Source organism: Guyanagaster necrorhizus (assembly GCF_019112545.1).
Source record: "Guyanagaster necrorhizus MCA 3950 unplaced genomic scaffold BT62scaffold_4, whole genome shotgun sequence".
In the NCBI taxonomy this organism is placed as follows: domain Eukaryota; kingdom Fungi; phylum Basidiomycota; class Agaricomycetes; order Agaricales; family Physalacriaceae; genus Guyanagaster; species Guyanagaster necrorhizus.
The window spans coordinates 1,641,363-1,656,517 of NW_025064883.1; the positions used below are offsets into that span (position 1 = coordinate 1,641,363).

The 15,155-nt window shown below is 50.8% G+C and overlaps 5 protein-coding genes across 5 annotated transcripts; 4 read left to right on the plus strand and 1 right to left on the minus strand.

Annotated features, from left to right (window-relative positions):
* The first annotated feature begins 1,838 nt into the window (after positions 1-1,838).
* Positions 1,839-5,827, plus strand: BT62DRAFT_991604 (TPR-like protein). The gene is made up of 7 exons (XM_043190291.1): positions 1,839-2,246; positions 2,323-2,389; positions 2,444-2,526; positions 2,588-2,690; positions 2,741-2,919; positions 2,973-3,129; positions 3,189-5,827. Exons 1-7 carry the CDS (start codon positions 1,872-1,874, stop codon positions 5,657-5,659), a joined length of 3,435 nt encoding a protein of 1,144 aa, XP_043044278.1. The 5' UTR covers positions 1,839-1,871; the 3' UTR covers positions 5,660-5,827.
* A 79-nt stretch (positions 5,828-5,906) lies between these two features.
* On the plus strand, positions 5,907-7,886 carry BT62DRAFT_535002 (uncharacterized protein). Its single transcript, XM_043181294.1, has 3 exons — positions 5,907-6,144; positions 6,195-7,774; positions 7,828-7,886. Coding segments are annotated over exons 1-2 (1,458 nt in total). The 5' UTR covers positions 5,907-6,142; the 3' UTR covers positions 7,651-7,774; positions 7,828-7,886.
* On the plus strand, positions 7,887-9,565 carry BT62DRAFT_535086 (uncharacterized protein). Its single transcript, XM_043181295.1, has 5 exons — positions 7,887-8,698; positions 8,754-8,946; positions 9,034-9,168; positions 9,228-9,413; positions 9,474-9,565. Exons 1-5 carry the CDS (start codon positions 8,070-8,072, stop codon positions 9,474-9,476), a joined length of 1,146 nt encoding a protein of 381 aa, XP_043044280.1. The 5' UTR covers positions 7,887-8,069; the 3' UTR covers positions 9,477-9,565.
* A 297-nt stretch (positions 9,566-9,862) lies between these two features.
* Positions 9,863-12,458, plus strand: BT62DRAFT_535171 (uncharacterized protein). Its single transcript, XM_043181297.1, has 5 exons — positions 9,863-10,498; positions 10,558-10,616; positions 10,669-10,755; positions 10,815-11,852; positions 11,909-12,458. Exons 1-5 carry the CDS (start codon positions 10,135-10,137, stop codon positions 12,032-12,034), a joined length of 1,674 nt encoding a protein of 557 aa, XP_043044281.1. The 5' UTR covers positions 9,863-10,134; the 3' UTR covers positions 12,035-12,458.
* Positions 12,357-14,186, minus strand: BT62DRAFT_535136 (FSH1-domain-containing protein). The gene is made up of 9 exons (XM_043181296.1): positions 13,901-14,186; positions 13,812-13,845; positions 13,718-13,760; positions 13,441-13,652; positions 13,359-13,375; positions 13,266-13,302; positions 13,140-13,201; positions 12,903-13,087; positions 12,357-12,850 (listed from the first exon to the last, which is right to left on the minus strand). The coding sequence occupies exons 1-9, from the start codon at positions 13,936-13,938 to the stop codon at positions 12,705-12,707; spliced, it is 774 nt and encodes a 257-aa protein (XP_043044282.1). The 5' UTR covers positions 13,939-14,186; the 3' UTR covers positions 12,357-12,704.
* Positions 14,187-15,155: the final 969 nt, after the last annotated feature.

The window sequence follows — 15,155 nt, forward strand, 5'->3', positions numbered from 1 at the left end:
GTCAAGTTAGCAACAAAGGTTCCGTAGTGATGTCAATCGGAAGAATCGAACTACGCAGTCATGCTCCGTGGTAATCGATTGCGGACGGGGAAGCCTGTCAGGAATTCAAGGTTCGCGTGTGCATTTCTCGGAAAAGCCAGCCTATATAATTTTCATCAACCAACGCATGTTCGGCCCGACTGTCCTATCCTCTCGGGGTTGTCCTTCCTGGCTCGTGCTTGTGCTTGTCCTTTATTGCTTCCATTCCGGCAAACGTTGCATTATGTCATGGAGACCGTGATCTGCAAATTCCATGCGAGAGGCGTGGGGTGAGAAGAGGTCTCGGACTTTTATCCGCAATGAAATCATGACACATTGTTGGATTGCTCGCTGTTGGTACTGCTGTAGAGCCGGAACAGCTGCTACGGGCGTACTCGGCGCTGAGGCGAGGTCTATGGATGGTTGTGTGGTTAGGGTGGTTGTGATGGTATGATCTGCAAATATGATATTATGGGATATTTATTCTGTATTATAAAGCGGCCGGGGAATAACTATAGGTACCGATAATAAAGGGCACCCTGAGCACCCTGAGTAGTAGGAACGAAATGTCAAACGGTGTGTAATCGAACTGTAATCGATGTGAGTGTGGAGTCTAGAAGCAATGTGTGGGTGAGATAGGAAGCGAAGCGAAAAGACCGAGCGCCGAAGGTGAGAATTACAGCATCGACTCGACGGAGGCAAACCGTCTCACGGAGGCAGAGCTAAAACACGAGAAGCGAAGACTCGATAGAAACAGGTAGACTTTGCGCACTAAGGCCTTTGGTTCGTTCATTTTGCGACCACCTTAATTATAAAGGACGGCTAGGTCCGGAAGCAACGCGGAGAACGATGCATTCGGAATTGGAATTGCAGCAATTCCGCTGACGGAGATGTGCGCTAAGCAGCGAGCAGGGTCTAATACTTGGTGGTGGTGGTGGGGGGAAGGGATTGAATAAAGGGCTTCACAAGGGGTTTCCCAGGGCGTCGTAACGTTTCCAGTGATTCGGTGCTTCGGGCGAGACTGGCCAAGGACCGGCAGGGATGCAGAATGATCGAAAAGGGTGGACAGGACAGAACCGGCAGGATGCTTGGCAACGGTACCGCCTTGAATGGACGTATCCACGTTGAAAAAATCACATGATCGATCGCCGATGGGATCTAGGAGCGTGGCATGATAAGATAAGATAATGCGGTGACGTGCCTGGACATATCGGGGTATGACTCTCGTCAGAGACTGAGGCGACCCTGAAGGTTAAAACGGGAGAGGGCCTGGCCCCCACATCCGAGATTGATTATGGGTGACGTGTCATATGTTGCGAAGCGGCAATCTGCGCGCAAAATAGAAGCGCGAATTTGATGAGTTCTGCAGTGAACAGGACCGTTGTTTGATCCCACAAAAGAGTGTCATTGGCGCCTTCTCTTCTGATTGGGATCCGTCGAATGCAAAAGAGTGTCGACGGAGATGGGCAACGCCATGGCTGACAGCAATGAGGTACGGGGAAGGGAGAATGGAACGAGTCGTCAGCAGTAGTCATGCTCGGTGTATTACCATCTATTGCCATTCGGAAGTGAGAATTGTGTACGGATTTGGGGCCAGATCAAAACAGATGAATTGAGATCAAATTGAGAATTTGGATCAAATGTAAATTGCTTCCCTGAGTATCCCTGGGTTCGCTCACTTGTTCACAACCGAGATGGCTTCCGATGGGCCGATGGATCTGATTGGATTGATCGCCATTGATCGTGCGAGGGGCCGGGAGGGTGTATATATTATATTATATCATATCCAATAATATATATATACATCAGACGCTGCTTCCCTTCCGCCTTTTGCCCCCTCTCCACTCCCCAGCATGTCTATGCGTCATCTCCCCCGCCAGCCAGAGCGGGATGTCCGTATCCACGACCCTTCTCATGCCCACCCCCTCATCACTCATGGCCCCCACCTCAACGGTAATGCCCCCGGTCCCGCTACGCCCGCCGCCGCCAGCATCGTCTCCCCCACCGTCGCCCCCCCAAACGGCGTCCAGGCCCCTGCTTCCGTCATGCAGAAGCTCGCAGCCGCCAACGAGCAGACCTGGCTCCTCATTGGCAGCGTTGCAGAGCAGATGGGCGATCTCGAACATGCCCTTTCCGCCTATGAGAACGCCCTGCGGCACAATCCGACGTCCCTGTCCGGACTGACTCAGGTCGCTGGCATCGCCCGGATCAAAGAGAACTATCCCAAGGTGTGCATCAATTCCAATTTCCTTTCTTTGCGCGGTCCGTCTTTCCGATTTCCCCGCTGCTAACCTCTTCGTGCAGGCTGTTGACTTTTTCCAACGTGTCCTCGGCTTGCAGGAGGAGAATGGCGAGGTCTGGAGTGCCCTAGGTGTGTGTGTTTGCAGCCTTATCCGCTTGCTTCTCCCGCTCCAACTCTATCCAGGCCATTGTTATCTCATGCAGGACGACCTTCAGAAGGCCTATTCAGCCTACCAGCAAGCGCTGTACCTCTTACCAAATCCCAAGGTCATTAATATCCCGTTCCCCCCTTCCATCAATCAATCTCAGCCTAACGGACACCCCACAGGAGGATCCCAAGCTTTGGTACGGCATCGGAATACTCTACGACCGATATGGTTCCCTCGATCATGCCGAAGAGGCCTTCTCTTCGGTTTTGCGCATGGATAAAGGTATGCTAGCCCTTTGCATTCTAGTCGCCAGTCGTAGTTACTTTTTGAAGACCTAGATTTCGATAAAGCAAACGAAATCCTATTTCGCCTAGGAATAATCTACAAACAGCAGGGCAAATACGACGAGTCCCTTGCCTGTTTCGACCGCATTCTCCGTAACCCCCCTTCCCCGCTCGCGCATGCCGACATATGGTTTCAGATCGGACACGTTTACGAACAACAGAAAGACGTAGGTCCGATCACTTCTCCTTATTAAACATCTTTATTCACCGCTCCGTGCAGTACGTCAGGGCAAAGGACGCTTACGAACGAGTAGTCGCCGACAACAGTGGCCATGCCAAAGTGTTGCAACAACTCGGATGGCTCTACCATCAAGATGGTTCTTCGTTTCAGAACCAAGACCTCGCTATCCAATATCTGACGAAAAGTCTCGAAGCAGGTTAGTACTGCCAACGTTTTGTGTTTTGTTCGTATCATCCGCTGACGATTCTGTTGTAGACTCTTCGGATGCCCAGAGCTGGTACCTCTTGGGCCGTGCTTACATGGCGGGTCAAAAATATAACAAAGCCTACGAAGCATATCAACAAGCCGTCTATCGCGATGGTCGCAACCCCACTTTTTGGTGTTCTATCGGCGTTCTATACTTCCAGATCAATCAGTTCCGTGATGCTTTAGACGCCTACTCGCGAGCCATCCGAATCAACCCTTACATCTCCGAAGTTTGGTTCGACCTTGGCAGTCTGTATGAGAGCTGCAACAACCAGATCTCCGATGCCATCGATGCATACGCCCGTGCGAGCGAGCTCGATCCTGGCAACAACGTTATTTCCCAGCGCCTGCAGCTCTTGAAAACTGCACAAGCTACCGGTGGCCAGCTTCCCGCGGCCCCAGGTCCCCAAGATGTTCATCCCACCGCATATGCCAGTGCTGTTGTTCCGCCACCGGGATTGACAGGTCCGCCTCTACTTCTACAATCTGGTGTTCCCCGTCCAGCATTCCGTACCGACTCACGTGGACCAACAGACATATCGTTGCCGCCGCCTTCACAAGTAGGCGTTGGGCGATCATCGCCTGGTCCTTTCAGAGGCGGTCCACCACCACCTGTAGTTCTTGATGAGACGCGCCACATTCCTTCTCATACCCCACTGGCGCCAATGGAGATCGAGCGACCACCGCACTCGCGTGATTTTCCGAGTTCTTCCCGGGACGCCGGCCCGCGGGGTCATCAAAGTCTATTACTTCACCACCCTCTTCCCCAGCCTGGAGAAGAAGGTCGGAATGGCGTTCACCCGCATCATCCGGAGTCGTACTTTTCGCGGCCACCACGCCCGCAATCGCGCTCAATTTCACCAGGGCATTCGGCCCGACCACGAAGTCCCCCGCCTTTTCCACCGTTTCCCCCTCCTGCTGGACGACATCCCATAGGTCCTGCTCAGGCTAGTGCTGGCCCAGTCCAGAGGTCGCCGCGGTCATACCCGGCCCATGAGCCTCCAGCCAGACCTGTGGAACAGGATGGTGCATGGGACCGACGACCTAACAACGATCTTCGAGAATGGGAGAGGGAGAGAGAAAGGAGGATGCCTAGACATGGTGGTGGTGATTATCCAGGTGGTTACCCGCCCCCCTACCCTCCCCGTTCGCCGCCTAGCGCACATCGTGGACGGACGCCTCCTGAGGCCTCTCCTCGCTCGGCACATCCGTCCAGGTACTGGGAGAAAGGAGGACATTCAGTCAATCGACCGTCGCCCCCACCTCCTCCTCCGAATGATCCCATGAGGCGGTATGATCCTCGATACGAGGGTCGGGATAGGGATTATGATATAGACGCGCGAATGGAGCAGCGATCCTTCCCTGGACCACCAGATGACGGGCGACGAGGTGCTCATTTTGCATCTGCGAGCAACCGTAGCTCGGAGAGTCCTCATCCAGATGGCAAAGGACGAAAGAAGCCGTCGAAGGATGACCCGATCCTTTCAGCGGAGGCCGCACGTCGCGATAGGAGGAGAAAAAACGGGAGCATCAGCGGTGTGAGTCCCAACGGGAATGGGAATGGGAATGGGAATGGGCTTCCCAAACGCAGAGAGGAAGGCATGGAGACGCCGACGCCAAAGCCATTCGTGGTTGAACGTATGCCGCCCAGTGACCGGATACCACCACCCAGCTTCAAGATGGGTTACGGCAAGGATCACGGCTCTCCGGGCCCTGTCAGCTCAAATGGATCAGGTTCTTCAACCAGGCCTTCACCTACAAGCGCTGCTCCACGGCCGCCTTCTCGTGTCGTCGATGAAGACTATGATGAGGGTGTTGCTGATGCTCTCATGGGACTTGCAGCTGGCGCACCGGGCTTCCGAGCCAGAGATTCGTCGAACGCGCCTATACCTTCCCATTCGCCGGCAGTGTCATCTTCGAGCCGGCACAGCGACCCTTCATCTCGTTCTCACCCTCTACATCGTGACTCTGTTTCCTCTACACGAAGCCATGCGTCACCGCCTCTTCTTTCTGCCCCTCTCAAGCGACCCTTGAGCCCTGGTGTTGACGAATTGTCAGACGCCAAGCGCTCCAGGATGGATCTGCACAAGCGACGTGGAACATCACCTCCTTCTCGTCATGCACCTTCCTCGCGCCCGTCTCCGATTCCGTTCCGTACACAGCCGACGTCTCGCTCGCCTGAGGCACATTACCCACCAAGTCCGCCGTTACCCGCAGTTCTTCCTCCACATCCCAGGCCTATTGGTTCAGGGTTGTCGAATGGATCGGCGTCGATTGCGTTGCCTCCAATCGCCACACTCTCCCCGACATCGACGGCGCCTTCACCGAGTGGTACAGAACGAGATCGGGACGACAGGATGCAGGTCGATAACCGGTCTATATCGCCGCCGCCTCGTAGCAAAGTGCCAGATGCTGGTCGTTCTCCGCCAAAAGCGACGCCTTCACCGCCTGTTGTTGAGAAGAAGGAACCTTCGGCATGATTTGCTTGGGTCAGTTTATGAATTTTCATGAGATTACGAGTGCATTAGGAGTGTTGTCGCAACTTTTTTTTTTTTATCTTGCATTATTTTATCCCCCTCGCTCTGGACGTATATCCTTTTTGATTCGTTAATAACATCGTTGTAAGAGTGTTGTGTTACATGCTGTGTCCATGCTATGAAATAATCTCCGTGTTGTACAAATTACTCGGGGCATGAAGAAATTCCGATGTCCATGATGGCCAGTAATCCCTGCATGCCATTTCTCCGACTTTCAAACAGCAGAATCGAAAAATAGAATGTCCAGACTACTGAGTGCCCGTGATCGTGGCCAATGCGCGCTGGTTGGTAACCGTGATCTGTGACAACAAGTACACACGTTCAGCTAGCTCATCCATCCAACCAACTCGACTCGTTCCTTTTTTTTTTTTCTTTTCAACGACTCTTTCTCAACGCTACTTTGCATCGATTCCTTCTCGTGAAGTTATGTAGGTGCTATCTCATCGTTGCTATCAAGGTTCAGTAACCCGATTATCAGGCCGTTGCCCGACGAACGCCCGCGACAAAGTGTTGCGAATCTCATCGGTAGATTCGAACAGCAAACGAAACGGCAGTCAATATCTGCGGCTCCAGCTCGCAGTTCAAGTGTCGTTTCGCATAATTCGGGCGATTCAGCCAAGGAAGAGGTAAAGGAGAAGCGAGATTGGCCTCCACGGTCGGCGTCATCGTACACGACTAGCCCTTCATCGTCGTGGATTAAGCCTCAGTCGTCGGCTCTTAAATCATCGTCGTCTTCGATGAGCACAGTTCCGATCTCGACAGCTGTATCTGCCCCGGAGGCCGGGGCTGCTCCGACTCAGTTGCCATCTCCCGAACATTCTGATCCCGAGAATCTCTTACCTTCGAAGGCGGTACTGAACCAGAATCCAGCACCGTCGTCTTTCAAGTCTCCTAAGGCGTTGACGCCGAAAACATCACTGAGTGGGTCGACATCGACTCCTCTGAAGCCGCAGCATACAGGCCAATCTACTACATCGACGATAGCTTCTGTACGGAAGACGGTGGCCAGGACTACCACTACTATTACTGCTGCCGCCGCACGCGCAAAAACGCCATCACGTACCAGCGCGCGCCCGAAAACGCCTCCACGTACTTCTGCTCCCAGGGCAAAGACGCCAATTTCCGCACGTCCTGGGTCAGGCTTGTTCGCACCTACTGCAGCCTCTCTGGCTAGGACCCGGGACGCCCAGGCTCCTGCGCCGACGCCCAAGAGGAAGTCGGTGTTGTCGAGTGCTGTTGCTGATAGGCTGAACAAACCAACTGCTGCGTCGGCCAGTAAGGCTCGTGCGCCTGTGATTGTGCCTTCTAGGGGTAAGTCTGTGACTCGTGGGGTTGTGATGAAGCCCAAGTTGCCTTCATCGAGTAGTACGAGGGTAGTAAAGAAAGACGGTCTAAAAGGAGCTGTGACGGGAGCGACTGCTGTTGCTGCGGTCGGGAACGTTGTCGGTGATGAGCACGCGGAAACGAACGGCCATGATACAGAACCTTCTGCTGAGCAGGCACACACGGACGCTGCCGGCGGTCATGAACAAGTCCATGATGAGGCGGAAATCCATACGGAACCGGAAACTCATGTTGAAACGGAGGAACGTGAAGAAGGAGGTGTAGACCAAAATGAAACGGTGCAAGTTGACGTTGATACCCCAGGGGAGATCGAGCCCCAAGATCCCACGTCGCCCGAAGGTGTTTCAGTCATTTTGCCTGATGTGGAGAAAGGGTCGACGGGAGAACGGACGCCTGTTGCTGAAACGCACTCTCGCGAACAGCCTGTTGAGCAGGAGCATACTATACCCGAAGAGTCTCCTAAGGAAACGCAACCTTTTGTTGGCAATGATATCGAGGATATCGTCAATCTGTTGGAGTCCACGTCGCGTCCAGTTAGCATCGTCAGCATCCCGGACGACGTGATTGATATCCCTGACGAGTCGGAGTAGAAGAAACCCAGGCAGCACTCAGAATATTCACGCAAATGACACCTTTCGCTTTTACCCTCCATGCAATCGCTGTATCTTTCTAGATCTCATATAATATTTTTGGACGACACATTGTATACTCATGGTGTGTTTCTCTTCACATGTTTGTTTGCTGTTGGATCTCATCATCGCTTGTAGCATTTTTCCGATTCGCCAAATATGCCCCTCGCTATTGTGCATTCCTGTCTCTCTTTCTCGTACTTATTTTTGGTGTTTTTCGTGTCTATGCATTTTGGAAATAGTAAAATTGAATTATCTAGCGGCAACCTGACAAATTGCCGGGTGTTTGCTTGGCATGCTGCACACAAATATCAGACCTTTGTTCCCGGTCAGTGGCAGCCTCTTCGTAGTCGTCTCGAGGCTCTCTCGATGCTCTTGTCATGTCCTCCGAACCCCTTCCATTACAATCAGATTCTTGGGTGACGCCTCCAATTGACACCCAACGCGGCCATGCGTTCCCACATTCATTGACTTCTTCACATCTCTCGATGGCGAATCCTAGTCAGAGTGCAGACGGGGCTGTCCTGGACATCACAAAAAGGGATTCGAAGCGTGAAGACACAGGCGAGGAGCTGCGATTTGCCAGGGAAACGTCATTCGATGGCCCCCTTCCGAGCCCGCCGTTGACCAGGACAAATACTAAAGAGAGTGTTGCCCAGAAGTACCAGGAGAAGACCCTGGCTGGCGAAAAGCAAGAACCGGAGTCCAGGGAGAAGGACTCCGTCTGGCATCCACTGCAGTTTGGTGACCCTGCCGACCATACCCAGGACACCACCGTTGTCGACTTGGGTGATTCCATTGTTGACGCCAATGGCCGCCTGGTGTTCCCTGACGGGACGAGCAAAGACTTCCCCCCTCCTTCTCCTCGTGGAGCTGTTCTTCCCATTGACACACAAAAACCACATTCCCCGCAGCCATGGGAGCTCGTCGATCCTCCTTCATCAAATGATCACAAGCCTTTGCAGTATGGGACGGTGTCAAACAAGTTGAGCACCCTGCAGGGTACCTCGTATGCTTTTTTTTGCCTTTCACAACGTTGTCATGTCGCTTATTGGTCCCTGTAGACACCGCCGGCCTCTGATACCTAAATCATCATATTACTTCGGACCTCCCCCTCCGGATGCGGCGTTTGGTACGCCGCCAATGGGTCAGATAGGTGTTCATCATCCTCGCGAAGTCATTCGGATCGAGCGGGATTATACTGGCGGAGAGTTGATTCAATTTGCTCCGATCTATCCGCTGGAGCTGGAAGGACGGGTGCGTCGATTGCTATTTCCATGCTGCCAAGGGTCAGGAACTCGGGCGGTGTACTGACCTCATGGCGAATAGATAACGCCAACACAGTTCTTGGAATCCATCAACGCCATCAACGAACTGCTCATATCTGCGCACAGTATTCGGCGTTCGATGGTTGACAATGTGCTTGCGGTCGTCACGTTGTACCTGTCAAGACTGATCATCACTTCGCACTACGAGAAAGTTTGTATTCTTGTGCTCCTTTTCCGTAACAATGATCCCTTAATGCTTGTTTCTGATAGGAGATGAAACGGCTCAGACTGCTCTTCGATGAACTGAATACCGGACTGTATAATCCTGCTGGCTTGAATCTTCTTTGGCCGGACAAGGTGGCTTTTCTATACGTGAGTTTCATAAGTGTCTTTCCTTCCGTATCCAGTCTGGATATACTTACGACAACAACAACTCAGATGGAGATCGAATACTACGTGAGCGTTGTTTTGTCAATGCGCTAACTTTGTGAAACTGAACCCAAATGTATTTTTCAGTGATATCATTCAGTTCCGCCCTTATTTTTATTGCTTTTTGCGGATGCATCTCTTACATGCTGTATCTGACTACTATTATCCGTGTTTCCGTCGATCTTCAGTGCGGCATCTCTCGTTTGGCCATTCTCTACATATCATCTCTGGGCGCTATTAGTATGAGAGTTATAATGATAATTGACAATGGGGCTACCCCATGGAAGAAACTTGAAGCGGATGGATGACTCGACCGATGGTTCGAATCAAAAAGCGCAGATTCAGAAGACGTACAGTGCATTCTATCAAACCATACGAAACGTGGCCAAAAGTCCGACTGAATCTATTGGAACAATTACGCGGTATCAAACGTGGATCCTTTTCCGCGCGGGGAGGAACGGTGTAACGGACGATGTTGGGGGGTCAACGTTTGGTCACATGTTTTCTCGAATATTCTCAGATGCCGAGTGCCGAGCCGCGCGTCCCTCTCCAATAATGGGGATTACCGGCGATCAACGGCAAAGGAAGGAGGGGGTGCTTGGTAAGACACCTGTGACGACTGCTGCTGCACCGAGTACACATATCTTTCTCGACGCCGTCACCTCCACCGTTGAGCAACTAAATCTAATCTTGTCTTCTACTTCCATCTCTTCGTACATACGTCCTTTCTTTTTCAGTTCCCTCGTAAATGGAGTCCTTTTCTGAAATCACCCCGCTCTGGGATCTCTCACAGGCAACGACTTTTTCCCAGCTTGCCGACGACGACTTTCTTGCTCTCTTGCAAAAGCAATTTCCGAGCGCTGCGAACCCACCATCGAATCTCGGCGGAGATTTTGCTGTGGATCCTCAGAGTATATCACGATTTTCTCTCCCCAGTCTCAACCCGCCCTCCGAAGACAGTAGTCCCAGTCCGCCTCGGAGCGGCGAGCCAAGCTCCAGCGTGCGGAACCAAGATGATGACGATTCATTCGTTCAGGGCGACTCTGCGCTGAAACGGAAAGCAAGTGATGAAGACCTTGAAGAGGGACCGAGCCAGAAATCCCAGCATACTGGTGAGCAGCATTGGGTCCAGTGGCTTCTGCCTTTCAGACTTTTACTGTTCATCACGTAGCTGGCAACAATAAAAAGGGAGCGAGCTCCTCCAAGCGCAAGTCGACTGGCAATGGACCAGTAAGGGCGTATCCACTTAATTCAATTGAAACGATGCTTATCGAGATAACAGGACGAGAACCGCCTCCTTAAGCGCAAAGAGCAAAATCGTGCCGCTCAGCGCGCATTCAGGGAAAGAAAAGAAAAGCATGTTAAAGATGTGAGTTTACAACGCCCGGCTATATCGGAGTCGAACCCTCCTGACTCAACTTTGCCTAGCTCGAGGACAAGGTCGCTGCTCTTGAGGCTCGTAATGAGCAGACGACATCCGAAAACGAAAACCTGCGTGATCTGCTGGCTCGAATACAGTCGGAGAACGTGGCGCTTAGGCAGGGGTCTTTCACTTTTCAAGTCCCAAAAACAGCTGGTCGCTCAATACCCTCGCCATCCACTTCCGCCACCTTATCACCTCCTGAAACCTCTCTTTCCGCATCATTCAGCCGTAATTCCCCAAAGCTGTCTCTCCAAAAGTACACAAATCCTCTCGATCTTAGTTCGTTGACAGCGTTTGATCCGAGCGTCCTGGATTTACTCGATGAACCTCAGCAGACTGCGACAACATCGGGAGGAGCAATGGAGGTGGATTTTGGCTATAACAAAGACAAGGGCTATCTTACCTCCAACTTCACGACCATTGCTAGTAATCCCGCCTTTTTTTCCTTGGCATCAATGTTTGACCCCACGCCAACGCCTTCCCCGCCGACAAGCAACAGCATATCGAATTCCGATACACCTTCGTTCAACTTCGACTTGAGCTCGCTCACTGCATGGTCCCCGTCCTCGTCCCATGATACCGGGACACTGGATGACTTATTTGGTTCATATATGGATCACACGCAAGGCATAGACTTGAACAGCATTCTCGGCCCCCCGTCTTCTATCAGTCCCATAGTTCATCAAGCGAATCTCAATACTCATGTCACATCACCTGATTCTTCATCTTCTTCACCTTCGTCTAATGGCTCAGATCCCAGTCTTTTTGGTACGCCCATAGAAGGATCTTCGTCGGAGTCAGACATAGGACATGACGAAGCTACATGTCCGAAGACCAAGTCAGAGTGCGTCAGGCATGTGGATAGTGGCGGGTTATCGCCATTTGTGACAAACTCTTCCTTCTTCCGCAAAGCTGGTGACAATACACTTGTTAGCGGGGTGTCGTGTCAAGGATCGTCGAGCTTTCCTAAAACGACGAAGAACGACAGTAACATTGAGGTTTTGAGTGCGTGGCGCAGTATAACGTCGAATCCCGATTTTAAGGTGCGCACATTCAAATTACTAGACCAGGCTACTAGTGTTTACGCGCACGATTTTAGGATTGTGACATCAACGAGCTGTGTTCAGAGTTCTCGAGTAAGGCTCGGTGCGATGGGTCGAAGGTTGTTCTGGAACCCTCTGGCGTCCAGCATATACTGAAAAACCTATCCAAGAACCGCGCATAGAGCGGCTGCTTTTGTATTCAACACGATTGGCTTCCTCGTGTGTACTCCGCAATATACTCGACGCACCCGCCGAGTGGGTATTCACAGGGCAGTCGGAGACGATCAAGAGGTCTACCGCTCTACACCGAGTACTTTCGTTTTCCCCCAAGTTGTCAAATAAATAGGCTCACGACTGGGTATCCCATGTTGAGCACTGGGGGTTATGGAACGCGAGGGGCAAGGCACGTACAGTCCTTTGTCTTCGGACAACGCACATTTTGCATATGGGTTTCATAACTTTCTTCGCTCAAGTCGTACCTGATGTATTTTTTATAGCTTACTCTTAAGTCTCTTTTTCATTTTTTTCCACCAGTATCGACATGTATTCATCTCACTCTGAACGAAACAGTGCTACCATTGTAGAACATGGCCAGCAGTAGCTCTATGAACTGATACCCATTTCATATGAGCATTGTATAGTATGATATCTATAGACTTGTGATTGATGACAGGCAGCTAGTTATTTGGAAGGATGAGAGCACATGAATTTTTGTAAGTTATTGACGGCCACAAGTGGAACAAAGAGCCCGCTGCAAACATCTACAAGTCATGAACCTTGTGCCATTTCGAACATTACAATCAGTGACCTTGACGGTCACTGCTTGGTTAATCTATAAACTTTATCGTAGCACTATGGCCGTGCTTTCGCTACAGGCGTAGCCGTTCCGGAAGTCGGCTTCAACTCGGACAGAACGGGAGATGGTATATCAGCGGACGGATCTCGTATGTATGCAGCGAGGAATTTCCTCCACGGAGTTTTAGAAGGAACAAAATGGCCTGGAACAGGGATGAGATCTTCGAGATATGATTCACATGGAAGACAACGGACCTCCGTCGTGTTCCTCAATTCGTTTATTGCTTGAGACGTCGATAAGTTCTTGGGTACGATTTGCGGTGACTATCACATCGTTTTTGCCTATTATGTGAAGCGTGGGCGTGGAATAGGCCGGGTTAAATAGAACGTCTGCCAGGGGATCCATAATCCTCAGCCCTGCGACTGCGACACAGAATTTTCTGAGGGAAAATGAGACCAATTGGCAGGGTGGTGACAATAGGTTATAAATACAAAGGTGGATGCGGCGATTTACCATCTATGAGGAACGGCGGATAGCTTTCTGGATTTTCTAACTGCCGAAGCAAGACTGCATGTCAGTCTCAGGGGAAATTCATTTGGATGCGATTCAAGACACACCAGAGCGCATAGCAAAGCTGCAACGGCCGCTCCCTGACTGTAAGAATAGGTATGAGGCGAAAAGTTGACAAATTATGTCGAATTGTATTCTACCTAAAGCCAAACACGCCCTGGAATTAATGCGCATGAGAGATGTGCCGGGGACAGAACAAATACAAAATACGTGCTGACTCACGTCGTATGTGCGTTCTTTGAGGACATCCCGAATCAGAATAAGTGAGTCGTCTAAACCAACGGCTCGGGTCTTGTCGGCGAAAGCTCTGAACCATCCTCGAGGAGTAAGTGTTGGGTCTTCATTGGTGGAAGCTTCGGAAACATTTTCATTTGATTCTGAAGCACCACCGAACAGATCTTCCGCTTGGAGGACATGAGGTGCGTCGATGAAAACTATAAACAAGAACGATCCCGTGCTAAAGTTAACTTTACATATGAGTTGAAGAAGGGCAGCCTACCCATGTCAACGTCCTTTCCGCATTGTTTCCGCAAGGCTCCGAGCTAAAAGTTGCGTTATTACGGGATGCTACTGTAGCAAGGTTCACGGCATACGCGCTTGCTCAAGATATGGGCATTCTGAGCATAACTATTATAGGACAAGTCAGAGGATATCTGGGGAGAATTACCCCGACGAAGCATACCCATGGAGGACAAGAATCGATTTAGTGGTAGTAGTCATGGATAAGAAAGATCTTGATGATCGGAAAATCGGTAGATTTGATTTTTGTGGATATCACCGAGTCACCATCGTCATCGTGCGGAACCGGCGAACGCGTTGAGAAGGTTCGAGTGAGAGCAGGTATATGAGTCGATTGAATATTGTAGTCCCATCACTAGAACAGCTGCTTGTCGCATCTCTCACCTGCCAATCTAGCAGAAGTAGTACTGGCAATTTCCTGCGAATGAGTTATATAATAGATCATGGGGGTTGTAAATGGCAGGCTTTCATTAATCCTTCAAGTTGGAGGTCGAAGGTCGTGAAAGCTGGTTGTGGCTGTGAAACATTAGCCTCTGTGGGTGATGGATCTGTACAGAGCTACAGGGTCACCTGTGCCTCGCCGTTTCGTAGGCAAAATGTGTCTCATAGATTCTCTGCGACGGCTGTAGCACAGAAAGATACTCAAAGGATTTTTTTTCATTTTTCTCGAAGGAAGAATAGATAGGTAGACAGAGTGATGGGGAAAAGATCCATCATAAGTATGTGCTTTGCACTGCTAGCACTCCAGTGTTTCCGAACCGCAGTGTCAGTCCTTGTCGTGTATGACATAGATAGTAGATCACAGTCCAGTGGTCGGGAAAGCGCTGAGCAAGAAGAGAGATCCAGAATTATACAGATGTGCCATAGCTATTGCATTGACATGAGGGAGTCCTGTGAAGGCATTTCGGTCGATAGGAATTGAGTCAAGTCGCATTCGGATGACGGGGAGGAAATTTCAAAATGTCCGAGTTGAAAATCAAAAGGCACAGCCACTGACTTCGACTTTTGATGGACAACTAAATCAGTTGCGTCAAGCAATATTCCCGATATAAACCGGGAGCGGTCCTCTGTATCTCTTAGTGTTTCTGCCCTGCCTTCCGAAAAACCTCCCATCCTGGTTAAAGCTATATCCGAAATTCGCCTGAACTACTGTTTCCGTGTTCTCTCACTGACACGCTCTGCGGCACAAGGGAAATTTAAAGTTCTCGTCCAGCAACTGCCCTGAGAGCAGTCACCTCAAAATCGGGTCCGATGACCGCTGTTTTCGCCATATCTAAGTTCACCAATACGTGCAATGTCGGCATCTTCGATGGTACTGTCCTACCCTAACGTTTGCCTCATTACAACCCGCATCTCAGGCCATTGCATGTGAAAAATAAAAAATTTTCTTTATCTGCTTCATCAAATGGGTACAAGTC